The 12713-nt window shown below is 39.3% G+C and overlaps 1 protein-coding gene across 3 annotated transcripts in view; it reads right to left on the minus strand.

Annotated features, from left to right (window-relative positions):
• Positions 1 to 349: 349 nt before the first annotated feature.
• CNOT4 (CCR4-NOT transcription complex subunit 4) overlaps positions 350 to 12713 on the minus strand; it is a 148198-nt gene continuing 135834 nt past the window's right edge. For 2 of the 3 annotated variants that reach the window (XM_081102453.1, XM_081102452.1), the window contains exon 11: positions 350 to 1728. In XM_081102453.1, the coding sequence (XP_080958579.1) occupies positions 1430 to 1728 (299 nt within the window). In that variant the 3' untranslated portion in view covers positions 350 to 1429. Of the gene's footprint in view, positions 1729 to 2422; positions 2636 to 12713 lie in introns of all 3 variants that reach the window. The other variant, XM_081102456.1, reaches the window with a different exon arrangement.

Consider the following 12713-nt stretch of genomic DNA (forward strand, 5'->3'; position numbering starts at 1 on the left):
CCCCAAGACAGCCAACCTCTCTGCACATCAACAGCCCACCTGCTCCTTCCTGGAACGTGAGGGATGGTTGGCCTGCATAATACAATAGCAAAGGGGGGTTTCATCTACAGGAAGCCCCTGGAAAAGGACTTCTGGAGTGTAAGGTGAGCTGAACTTCAAAAATGGCAGAGACTGACAATAAACCGATTCCCCCCCCCCCCCTAATTTCTTCTGCTATACCACCCTCCCTATTGTTGAAGATGTGCAACCAATGGAAACATCTGGTGACTGGTATCATAAAATGTTTGAAACTCACATGCGATAAAATGGAAAAACAAAGCAAAACAAAAAAACAAGAACAGCCCAAGGGTCATCATCAAGTTTTCTGTTTTATTTAAGATTTTAGTTTTAATTCTGAAGAAAGAGGTACATTTTCTTGGTTTTAGTTTTAGCGTCAGGTTATAACCAGATTTCTGTTTTCTTTTCTCCTGTCTTTTCAATACTGCACACATGTCCAAAACTACAGGGTTAAGTAAAAGCTGCAGGCAGGGAGGTTGGAGATTTGCTCCTGTGGTGATCAGATGGCCCCAGAGCAGTGCTATCTCAGTGCCCTAGTCTGGTGAATTCAAGGTCAAAGAAAAAAAGATTCCGACAGATGAGAAAGACCGAAGAAATCACTTATATTTCAGCTCTTACGTTATACATAGGTATTAAATCTGTGAATACTCTTTTTCTTTAAAACATTTGAATTTAAATATAAAGCCCAAAATTTTTTTTCTCCTTAAAAAAAATCATTTCTCCCCTCCTTATAAACTCTTAGCAACTGTCCAGTTACTACTACAGATCAATTTGTCTTTCCATCAACTTCCAATAAATTCCTTTGCTTAACAACACAATCAAGTCCATTCCATCAATTTGCCAAAAGAATTCAAAATAAAATAAAATTTTAAAAAGCATTTCCCTGCAATAGTGATAAGCTGAATACAAGATGGCTGCCAGGACCACGCTTTCCATCATGCGTTTAGCAATCTCATTTCTATTAACCAGGTTTTCAAACTTCTGCGGTTGACAGTGCATTTACTTGACCTTTTCTATAGATTAATCGTCATTTTCTGCTAAGCAGATTATGTCATTATTATGCGAAACAGACAAACAGTAATTTTCTAAGTATCGAGACTGCCCTTTGATTTTTTTTTTCTTCCGTAGAAAGGCATTTTTAGGAAACATTCAACAGTGTCATTCAAATGCTGGATCAACAGAAACTTTTACAATTAAAACAAAAGATGGTCATGACCCTGTGATCGCATTGCATCTGGGGATAGGAAGAAAAAAAATTGATCGGGAACTGGATTCTTCAGAACTTAAGAGATGAGAAGGGAGCTGTGGGTGAGCCGAGGGAGAAAACAGGGTGGGACAAATCCTGCATTTTCTAATGGTGTCTCCTCTTTCCCTAGTGGCGGTCCAGTGTTGAACTCTGTAGTAAATCTGTGGGGGTTTTGCTAGGGGGTCTGAAGGCTGTCTGAAAGCCTGGGGGTGGGGAGTGGAAGCTGGAAGGATTTGAAGGAGGGTAGGGGTTCCAACTGGCTCTGTGCAGGGGGATCTGTGTGCTGAAGGGGGCGCTGTGGTGGGCTTGTGACGGAGCGGCGCTGGGGCCGTCCATCTCTGTGAGGGCCTGAAGGGATTTTAGCCAGTGTGGAGGATTGTCGTCTTGAAGAGAGTCTAAACTGTTTCCTGAAGAGGCTGGAATACCTAAGGAGAGAAAAGAAAACAAGAGGGAAAATGGTGAGTCTGCGCAGGAAGAATAGGAAATTCGTCAAACAACAAAAAATGTTTAAGGTGGTTAGTTCCATTCCTACCCCCCCCCCCCACCCCACCCCCCACCCCCCCAAAAAAGGAAAAAAAGTACAATTTTTAACTCCTTCCAAGTAAATCTTTTAAAGCTTACATTCCTTTTATCCTCCACCCACAACGACCATGATTTATTGTCAGGGAAACCCGGGCCTCCTCTTCCACTACACACTGTCCCCCACTGTTAGAGGCAGGGCTGCAGAAACGAGTCCCCCAAATTGCATGACGTTATTTCCCAATTGTGCTTCTCCTCTATTCGGAATCCGTAATGAAGATAGCCTTATAATAAAGAGCTTTATTTTTAAAAAGTGGAGTATGTTCCTTTAAGAGGGTAAGTCAGATGCTTATTGTACTCGGAGGCCTAGAACACACACACATGCTGCAGGCGTTAGCAGCTACTTACACCCAAGGAAGCCACCTAGGCACAAGCGCCGTATTACACAACTAGGTGAGCGAGACGGCACCCCTGAGAACGAGACACCACGCGTGTGGCTTTGTGGAGAGCAGCTGCTGGTGAAGGGACTTGTTTTAGTTTAGTCTGTGCGAAAAACCAAACCGATGGCAGTCAGCGGAGCTGAAGGAGCGAGAAAGTTACCTGTGATGATGGCTGGGTCTGTCCAGCTGCCCGGGCTGTCCCAACTCAGGCTGTCGGTGGTGGCAGTGGTGGACGGTGGTGCACTGTGGTTGGCGCTGGAGGGGGAGGAGGAATTGGGCAGTCCACCAAAGTTGATGTTAATGTTGGGTAGAAGTGCCCTGAGCCCGTCCTGCCATTCCTTCATATTTAAACTCTCTACAGAACTGCTGTTTTCTGGGAGATTTACCAACAAAAAATGAAAGATAAAAAAAAAAATAAAAAGCTGACGTTAGAAACAGATGTGGTTCTTTAGTGGTTAAGCGGGAGAAGAATTATTCTTTCTCTATGGAGCATTTCAAATGGGTTGACCTAACCACTATGGAAAGCAGTCTGGTGATTCCTCAAAAAATTAAGAATAGAGTTTCAATATGACCCAGTAACCCCTCTCCTGGGTATATACCCGAAAAACTCGAAAACATGTATTCACAAAGATATATGCACCCCTGTGTTCATGGCAGCATTATTCATCGTGGCCAAGACACAGAAATAACCAAAGTGCCCTGCAATACGGGACTGGATAAAGAAGATGTAGTACATATGCGCAATGGAATACTACTCAGCCATAAGAAAGGATGTAATACTGCCATTTGCAACAACATGGACGGACTTTGAGAATATTATTCTAAAAGAAATAAGTCCATGAGAAAAAGCTAAGAACCGTATGATTTCACTCATATGTGGGATATAAAACTGAAACTCATGAACAGTAGCGTGGTGGTTGCTAGAGGAAAGGGGGTGGATGAGAAGGGGGTCCTTAATATATGGTGGCAGGAGAAGATTTGACTTGGGTGGTGGGCACACAGTGCAATATATAGATCTTGCAACATAGAAACCCATGCCTAAAACCTATATGATCATGTTGACCAATGCCACCCAAATAAATTTAATATAAAATAAAATAAAATAAAATAGGTTGTCCTAGCAAGATAAACTTGGTTAGGATTTTGCTCGTGAGCTCACAGCCCCTAAAACACGTTAGGAAAAACTTGCCCAAGGATCAGGAGAGGGAGCTTTCTGTCCTTACAGCAGCGTCCCCATTCTGCACTTGTAAATCAATAATCCAGTTTAAAGTCTTTGTGCGCCATAGCACAATTTAGTTCCAGCTATGCTCTGAAGTTTGTTATCGAGGCTTTAGCCAGCTGAGCTGATCTATTCTATTAAAAAAAGGAAGCCTGCAAAGTTCAATATATGAGCTTATTTCTGAGCCCGTTACAAGGAATAAAAATAATTTTATGACAAATAAACATAAGGCAATAGAAAAAGAAAAAGTAATTAAGTTCTTCCTGATTATAATAAAACTGGTAATGCGTCTCAGAGGAGAAAGGCAGTAATGATTACGCTTTTGAATTTGAGAGTGTTTTTCCATTAGTCACAAAGACCAAAGAGGCAGGGGCTAAGCTACCTTTCCAATGGAGTAATTTTCAGCACAGTCTGCCTACCCCGCTCCAAGAGTTCTACCAATCATTTAAAACACCAGTCCTGAAGTTCTATAATTCTCACAGAATCAAGTATGTTAAGACACTGTCAATGTAAAAGGCTTTTTATAAATTGTACCCAATGATCTACCACCATCCAGAATCCACACAGTATAACTAACTGGTTGGGGGGAAAGGGTAAACTATTGCTTAGAATAACTGTTTGAAAATAGGAGTGTAGGTCAAACTACCATCTGGGGGTTTTGATAAGAGCCTACAAAATTATTTCTGGTCCTATATAATTGATTAGCAACTCCCATGGATGATGATGATGACGATGATAATGTAACAGGCTCAGTCTATGCTATTTGGTGAATTCGGAATTTTGTTTTGCACCAATCACTGATCTATGCCAAATATCATGTTTTAGCAAGTGAATAATTTAATCTTATTTTAAAAAGACAAAAACCTATAACCAAACCCAACAAAAGTCATCTCTGAATTTACTAAGGTGAAGAAAAGGCAATCTACACCATGTAGACATGTCAATAGAAGGGAAAATAAATTCTTTCAACCTACAGCCATTTCACAATCAATGCAATTTCCTAAAGCTCACCCTTCTATCTACATCCTACTACACATTTTCATTGTGTTTATAACTATAAGGCACTCTCATAGTCAGTCATTTCATTTGGTCCTCTTGTTGTGAAGTAGGCAAAGCAGGAGGAATACTTTTCATTTAATGGGTAAAGGAATAAACTTCAGAATAATTTGCCCAAGGTTACAAGAGGCCTTGAATCCAGACTGTACCTGAGTTGTGTTTTAAATAACACCAACTCTCTCTCTTGTATAGACCATTAATTGACTTTTTAATGGGTCAACTATTTAAGGGTAAAACCCAGTGGCCTATGAAACCCATAATTTAAAGGGAGCAAAAAGAAATACAGCAGCGTTATAATATGTCCATTAGCCATGATAAACAGGATAGAGCAATATTTTGGCTGAAAGAACCAACTGGACTTCGCAGGAGGTTGGGGGAAATTCTACTCAACAACGCAGACATCAATATGCCCTAAGCTCTCACTGCATGAGACACTAACAAGATCACACTGATAAGGTCCTAGAATACCCTCAATTACAGGAAGGCTTGGTGGCTATGGTATATTCAACCTCTAAAGCAGTCATATCATCACACTGAGTAAGTTAAGAGTTTCAATGATCCAGAAACCGAACTTTAGAAAATTAGGAAAACCTCCTAGGAGGGAAATAAATCCCCCTGGTAAAGAAAGATGATGTATAACTCTGTGGGAAATTTTTGAAGAAGATGAGTGGTCTTGACTAGGTAGGCAGAGTCAATAAGAAGCTACGCAAGATGATTTGAGCCTTTCTCTTCCACTAAGTAGGGAAAAAAGTAAATATCCATAACGCCCCAAGATGTATTTTCTCCTTACTTTTGCTTTACATTTAGTGAGAACTGGAACCAAGGATAAGAAACCTTTCATTTTGCATTAACAGAATAACACTGCATTTATATAAACTTTATTTGAATATTAGTATTACAATGAAGTCAAAAGGCATTTGTTAGGGGATATTTGGGAACTGTAAATTTCCCCTAAATTTTATTGTGAACTTAAAACTGCTCTAAAATTTCAAGTCTATTTTTAAAAAAGATCATTGTTTCTCTGCTGTTAATAAAATCAAGCAGGAGTATGTCAGTCAAAAAAATTCACATATGGCACATGATATAGGAACAGTGAGAAACTTAGATCCTCTCACGTGAACTATGATTATAAGACTTTGGAAAATAAATTAGCTAGTCTATCACTTGTACAATCTTGCCGAAAAATGACAGTCACATGCCCTAAACTGCTTGGGAGCCTACAGCATGGGTGCGTGGTTTACAGAGAAGCTGCAAGTGTCACGGGAAAGTGACGGTCATGTTCAGCTCTTGGAATAGGACCGCTGTTCCAAGTACTTTAGAAGAAGAAAAAGAATTTTCTTCACTGTTTTCTCCACTATTGCTGTGCCAAGTCTTGGCATAAAGAAAGGGCGAGAGAAAGGAAATCAACTAACTCTTAACACCATCAAAATAGCTCCTCTCGGTCCAGTGCACTTGAAATCACCTCCTTTACCTGCTCCCTGCCTCTGACCCAAGTTCATTTTAGTTTCTAGGACTTCAGTTAATTCCATTCCTTAAAACACAAACATCAGGATTTATCAACCATGGCACTACTGACATTTTGGACTATATAATTAACTTTGTTGTAGGGGCTGTTCCAGGCATTGTAGGATGTTTAGCAGCATTCCTGGTCTCTACCCACTAGATGCCAGTAGCACACAGGCACAGGCACACACCCCCACATCCACACCCGTGCTTTGACAACACCAAATGTCTCCACAGATTGCTAATGACTCCTGGGGGGCAAAATCGTTACTGGTTGAGAACTGCTGACACAAAGAAAGATTCCTTTGTTTCTGGGGCTCTAAGTAATCCCACTCGAATACAATTTCTCTTTCAAACAGTACCAGGACTTTGACCACTAGACTCAACTTGATGCAACTTCATCTCCCATTATTTGTATAGGACTTCACACTGAGGTACAATTCAATATGTACAAGTCAGTGGGTCTAATGGAGAGACTCTGGGCTGAAAACTGCAGAGATATTGTATAAGGCCGCTCCACACGAATTATTAATATCACTTTGGGCATGTAAGTCATTCTGTTAATGTCTGAGGACCCTACTGCATAAGCAGAAATAACATCTGCCTTACTCTCTCAGAAAGATAAAGAGAAGGGAAAGTAACGTGAAGCCCATTTATTATCTGATCAATGTCTAACAATTTTTTCTCTAGTGCTCAATACTGAACAGATAATAAATTTTCCAAAAAGCCAAGGCACAACAGTCTCCTCCCTGAAAGGGATGACACCCAGCACACCACGGAAGTACTGTGTAGTCAGTCTATGTAATAAGGCTTCTCGTCACCAGAGCATTGCAAAGACAAATAAGATATGAGAAAGCACTTGAAACTTTCCACAAGAAAGACTAGACAAGACCAAGCAACTTGATGAAAATCAAGTTACTAAGCATACTTTATATTAAAACGATTGATTTCATTTTTAAAGTAATTAGTAGTAGTATAATACATTAGGGAAGGACTGCATATTTTAAAAGGACTGCTAATATGTTTAAATGTTTTGTGATGTCAAAAACTAATTTTAATTTATCATTTTCAAATATGTACAATAACACACTGGTTTTGGTTCTAAATCATGTGAGGGCACGAGAGCGGGTCCAGTTGTTTGTAGTTATTTTTCTGCATAGAGCTTAAAGTACTTTCAAGATGCTACATACCACTCTCTCACATATAAGTGTGTAAGAAGTGTCAGTGTACTTTCAGTTTACTCGGCTTAGCACACCTTTTATTAAAGAAAAAACTATGGTAAGTCTATAACAAATTGTCACACACCAAGATGACAAATCTAGTTTTTAGCAACAACAAAACTTATTATAACATGAATAAGTTAAGACTGCCAAGATAAAGCAACTATTTTCTAAAAGTGCGCAAGGACAAAGCACTTAAATCATGAATCCTTTTCTCATGGAGCTTAACATCTTGACAGTGAGACAATGCAAATACCAGAAAAGTTCAACAATTACAATCTGAAAAAGCATCCGAGAAAATGTCTAGGGCTGTACATTTTTAATGAATACTATTAAAACTTTAGTAAAAAGAGAGGCCACTTAGGCACTCGCATGAGAATGTGCTGGTGGGTGAAGAACAGTAGCCATCATTCATTCATGGAGTTGTTTAGTTACTACATATACCCCTACGCCTGAAAAACCCGTAAGTTGAAATTACCTTTGGTATTTTTATTCAACACTAGACTAGTTCAACTACTTACTAGGAGGCATAGTGGTTGCATTTTCAGAAGGATCCAGGGCACAGCCTGTGTCAGCCACTGTGCCCTTCTCTAACACACCCCCTCACCTCTTCCTGCTATATACTATTTCCTATCAATTTTGGGTTAGAGACATCTTCATCATTTCTATTTCCTATCAATTTTGGGTTAGAGACATCTTCACCAGTAAATGATTTTAACAAAGCATAACCTACTTTCTCAAACTTCAACAACATATCTCTAGCAACTCAAATATAAACAAATTACGCTTGTCCTATATGTCAAACTAAACTTTATAGAGCACACAAAACCTCTATCGGAGAACTTAAAAGTCTTTATGACACAGACATGTTGTACACAAAAAATTAGTTCAATTTAACTAAAATTTGCAGGGAAAGTGAATACTATGTGAATGAATTTTTTAAAACAGGCTTATAAAATCAGATTATGAAAAAAATGTTATTTTACTTAACATTTCTCCACTCAAATTTCTAGGATTATGTTGCAAGTGCATATAACCTAGGATTATAAAGCAAGTAGACTACTAGTGCAGAGCAAATTTGCTTTAAGAGTTTAACAGATCTGAAAATAGTGATTATTATACTAAGTGAAAAATTCTTAGAACTCAAATAAAAGTAAGTTCTGAGAACAGAAGAACTGAACAAAGTAATAAAAAGAACAGTAAAATTTATTCTCACTAGAAGGAAGCAGAAAAGATATAAACAAGAAAAAAGAGACGGTACGGATCAGCTACATATGATCTGTACTTTACTGTCTCTACTTTCTGCCTTTTTCCTTGTCTAAAATGCTTTCCCAATCTCTTCAACGAATTTTTACTCAACCTTCCAAAAGTCTAAGTCTTTTCTCGTCCACTCAGTTCCTGAACCACACTCATCTGGCAGCTAACTGTGCTGTGACAGCCATAGTATGGTTTATGCGGACATGGAGCTCATCTCTTCTCCCTCGCAACTGAAAGCTCTGCGCGGAGACATTCTGTACATTCTTCAGCATGTCACTCAGCATCTCAGAAATTGACATGCTTCAAGACATCTGCTAAATCTGCTGAAGCAAATGTCCAACTTGAGGAGCTGGAAGATCACTTTGCCCAAAAAGCCTGTTTAACTCACATCTCTATAATGCTACAAATCAAATGGGGGTGTCTCCAAAGAGATGCAAATCTTTTTGAAAGCAGCAATCAGTTAAATTTTAGGAACCAAAAAGCTTCTCTGCATGTAAACCGAAGGAAAATAACTAATAAGTATGTTTTCCAATATGCTTGAGATGTCAAAACACAAGCAATACAATTAAAAATCTAACACACCAAGATTATTTAAATGTGTGTTTTTTTTTTAAAAAAAGGTACCCTTTAAATATATACATATTTTTTATTGATTTCAGACAGGAAGGGAGAGGGAAAGAGACACAGAAACATCACTGATGACAGAATCATTTATCAGCTGCCTCTAGCACACCCCACACTGGGGATTGAGCCTGCAATCGGGCATGTGCCCTGACCAGGAATCAAATTGTGACCTCCTGGGTCATAGGTCGGTGCTCAACCACTGAGCAACACCAGCTGGGCTAAAAAATATATTCTAATATTATGTATACAGGATAGTAAGTAAATCTACAAACTACAGTCTATCATTTTCCTACTCTAGACACTGTTCATTGACTCACCATGCACTTAATGAACTGGATTATTTTAGTACCCACAATCCCATAAGCCAAGTATCAGCTTCATTTTACAAATGAGGAGACCAAGTGGCTCTGGTAGTTTAAAGAATTTGCCCTAAGTTATACAGTTTAAAAGTGTCAAAGTCAGTAACTAAACCCAGTCTGACTCCAAAGCTTTCCTTCTCTCTCCCACTCCCTTCCTCTCTGAAGTTACAATAAACATATATATTAATATTCGTCTACATCTAGAAGTTACAAGTTGGAAGTTCTCACCACCAAGCACATTACCAACCAGTCCTTGTGCTGGCAGGACTCCCAGAAGAGGGGAGGACAGACATGTTTAACTAACTACACTACGTGATGATAAATGCTATTCCGGTATGAAGGGGCATAAAGAAAAGGTGAACAATTCTGCCACCTTACATGCAGGATAAATGGTGACTGCAGAAGCTCAGAGGAAGGGAAGCTGAAATGGATGAGGGAAAGGTGATTCCACACAGAGCAGAGGGCAGCAGAAGATGCTAATCACAAAATATAACAGGAACATTTCAAAATATAAGTAGATGTGTTTTGCACATTGTGTACTTTTCTAGAATGTTCCTACAAGGATCCAGAGTTCTGTTTGGGGGGCGGGGGAGAATCAGATCAACTACTGGGAACCAGGAAAACATCTAGATGTTTGCTTATGAAGGATCTAAGGAAGCAGAATCTTTTTTTTTTTTTTTTTAAAGGGAGAGGGGAGACTTATGAAAACTATCCCTATATAAAGCTATATAAAGAATGAGGAAAAGGGAAATTTAAAAAAATTTTAAAAAATATTTTTGATTGATTTCAGAGAGGACGTGAGAGGAACAGAGAGATAGAAATATCAATGATGAGAGGGAATCATCGATGGGCTGCCTCCTGCATGCCCCACACTGGGGAGTAAGCCTGCAAACCGGGCATGTGCCCTGACTGGGAATTGAACCACGACCTCCTGGTTCATAGGTCGACACTCAACCACTGAACCACGCTGGCCGAGAGTAAACTTAAAATTTAATGAAAAGATAAATACATTCTTAGAAGCATTATAATGTGGATAAGATGGAACCTGAACCGGACAGAATATACAAGCAACAGAGCTCAAGGATGGGAACGTATACAATCTGAAGGTGGAAGCATGGAGTGCATTTGAGTGAGCACAAAACTGAGCACTGCCTATAAGCACAGCCTGGTGAGCACATCCAGGAAGACCGGGAGCTCACTGTCCAGGAGCGGATACACAGGTCACCAGGATATGACTTCACCAAATCAAATTACAAAACTGCAGACACACAAAGGGTGCCAACCACCCGACATCTCTGAGATCTAAATGTGCTAGAATAAAACCTGGTAAAATTGACTTCCTAATCACCTCATTTTCCCAAAGTGAAAACAAGGAGGGAAACTTTTATTCTGGGCTTGTGACCAGTGAAGAACTGGTTGCCTATTGTAAACAGAAGCCCTAAAAGTATATGAGATAATTTTAGGATTTACAGAAGCAAAGACTGAATAACTCGACTTGAGTTCTTGGATGGCAGGCATGCTGGCTACTTTTGAAATTGCCACAGTGAATTGCAATCACCTGTTAACAAGTTAGGGAAGAGGGGAGGGGGGTTGGGGGAGAGAGGGAGGGAGAAAGAAACATCACTCGGTTGCTTCCCACAGTGCCCAGACCGGGATCAAAACCACAACCTTTTGGTGCATGGGTCGATGCTCCAGTCAACCGAGCCACCCAGCCAGGGCAACCTAGTTTTTTCGGCCAGAGTAGACTGTGAGCTCCTCCAGGAAAGGGACCTTGGTTTAATTCTCTTTGATTTAATTCTCTTTGTATATAGTGAACAGTTCCTGAGCAGAACCTAAAAAGGTATTTATGTTTCCTAAATAAATAGCCCTAAACATTTGCTTCTAGTTTTTTTTTTTAAGACAACAGCTTTCCAAAAATGGTAAAAAAAAAAAAAAAAGAAAAGAAAAAAAAGAAATGGGCCAGGGTGGTCCCACAGTTATAGAGAGCAGTGCTTCAGAGCACAGAAAGTGCTAAAATATGACAGTCTGACTATGCAATAATTAATTCTAGTAAAAAAAACTAGCTGGGGAGAAACATAAAGCAAGCAGTTTTTGAACAGGGAGAATCTCATGGGATTAGATTTAAAAAGCTTAGAAAAGATGGATGGAGGTATATAACCTACCTGTATAAGAGTATCATAATCCTTGAGGATTAAAATCAGAATCCATAATGACTGAAGCTTGTGGAAAATGCTGAAGGCAAGAAAAAGCTAAATTTGAGTAGCAGAAAATTAGAGAAAGCTGACACTCAGCCTGATATCACAATGTTAAGCCCCGAGAGAAGACCCAGCTATTTGGTTCCATCTTCATTTTGCTTCCCTCCATCTTCTTTATAAAAGAGCACACAATCCTCAAACCAGAAAGGACTGATTAAGCAATGTACAGAAGAGAACTGTCAGTAGAGATGCAAAATACTAAAAAAACAAACAAAACCTCAATTGAAATGAGTTTAAACTCTCTAGGTGCAAAGTGAATTCTACCCCAAGGTATTAATTAATCCTCAGATGTGACCACAAAACCATTGTTGAGAAGTGCCAGAAAAGGAGGGAATGGCAGACTCCAGAAGCTGCATGCTTGTAATTAGTTCTTGGGGAATTCTGAAGCAGATTAGGAGCTGGATGATTTCTTTAGAAATTAATAATGAAATAATAGGTTTAAGCAAGCACTGTTCTATGGCTTGTATTTGGAGGCATTTTCCATGGGAAATATGTAGCATTCTGGCTAGAATCTCAGTTCCCTTCTAACGGAAATACACAGGAAGTTAAACTTTAATTTTGAAGTGGAATAAGTAGTCACGGAGACAGGTTCTATTGACAATAGTTTCCCATTGGAAATGTCCTCCTTCTATATCCCAGGGTCCATTTCCTCTCCTCTTCTGTTGCAAGCCCAAACCCAAAGGCTTTGCAGCAAGCTCCATTCCCATCCCACTGACACGTAAATTCCATAAAGCAAAGAACAGAGTGATCAATGAGAGCCCAAATGCAATTCCATGAAGAACCAATCTTATCAAAGTAATTTATTCTTTGGGTAGATTTCCTAGGATGTCACAAATATATCTTGAATTCAACAGTTTTTGGTAAGTTTTGTGATGGTAACCTTTGGGATAAGATGGTAAAGTATAGCATGGATAACAGTGTTTAAATGGATTTGCACACAATATCAGCCTAAAAGTTT

The sequence above is a fragment of the Myotis nattereri genome, assembly GCF_964212035.1.
Source record: "Myotis nattereri genome assembly, chromosome: 11".
In the NCBI taxonomy this organism is placed as follows: Eukaryota; Metazoa; Chordata; class Mammalia; order Chiroptera; family Vespertilionidae; genus Myotis; species Myotis nattereri.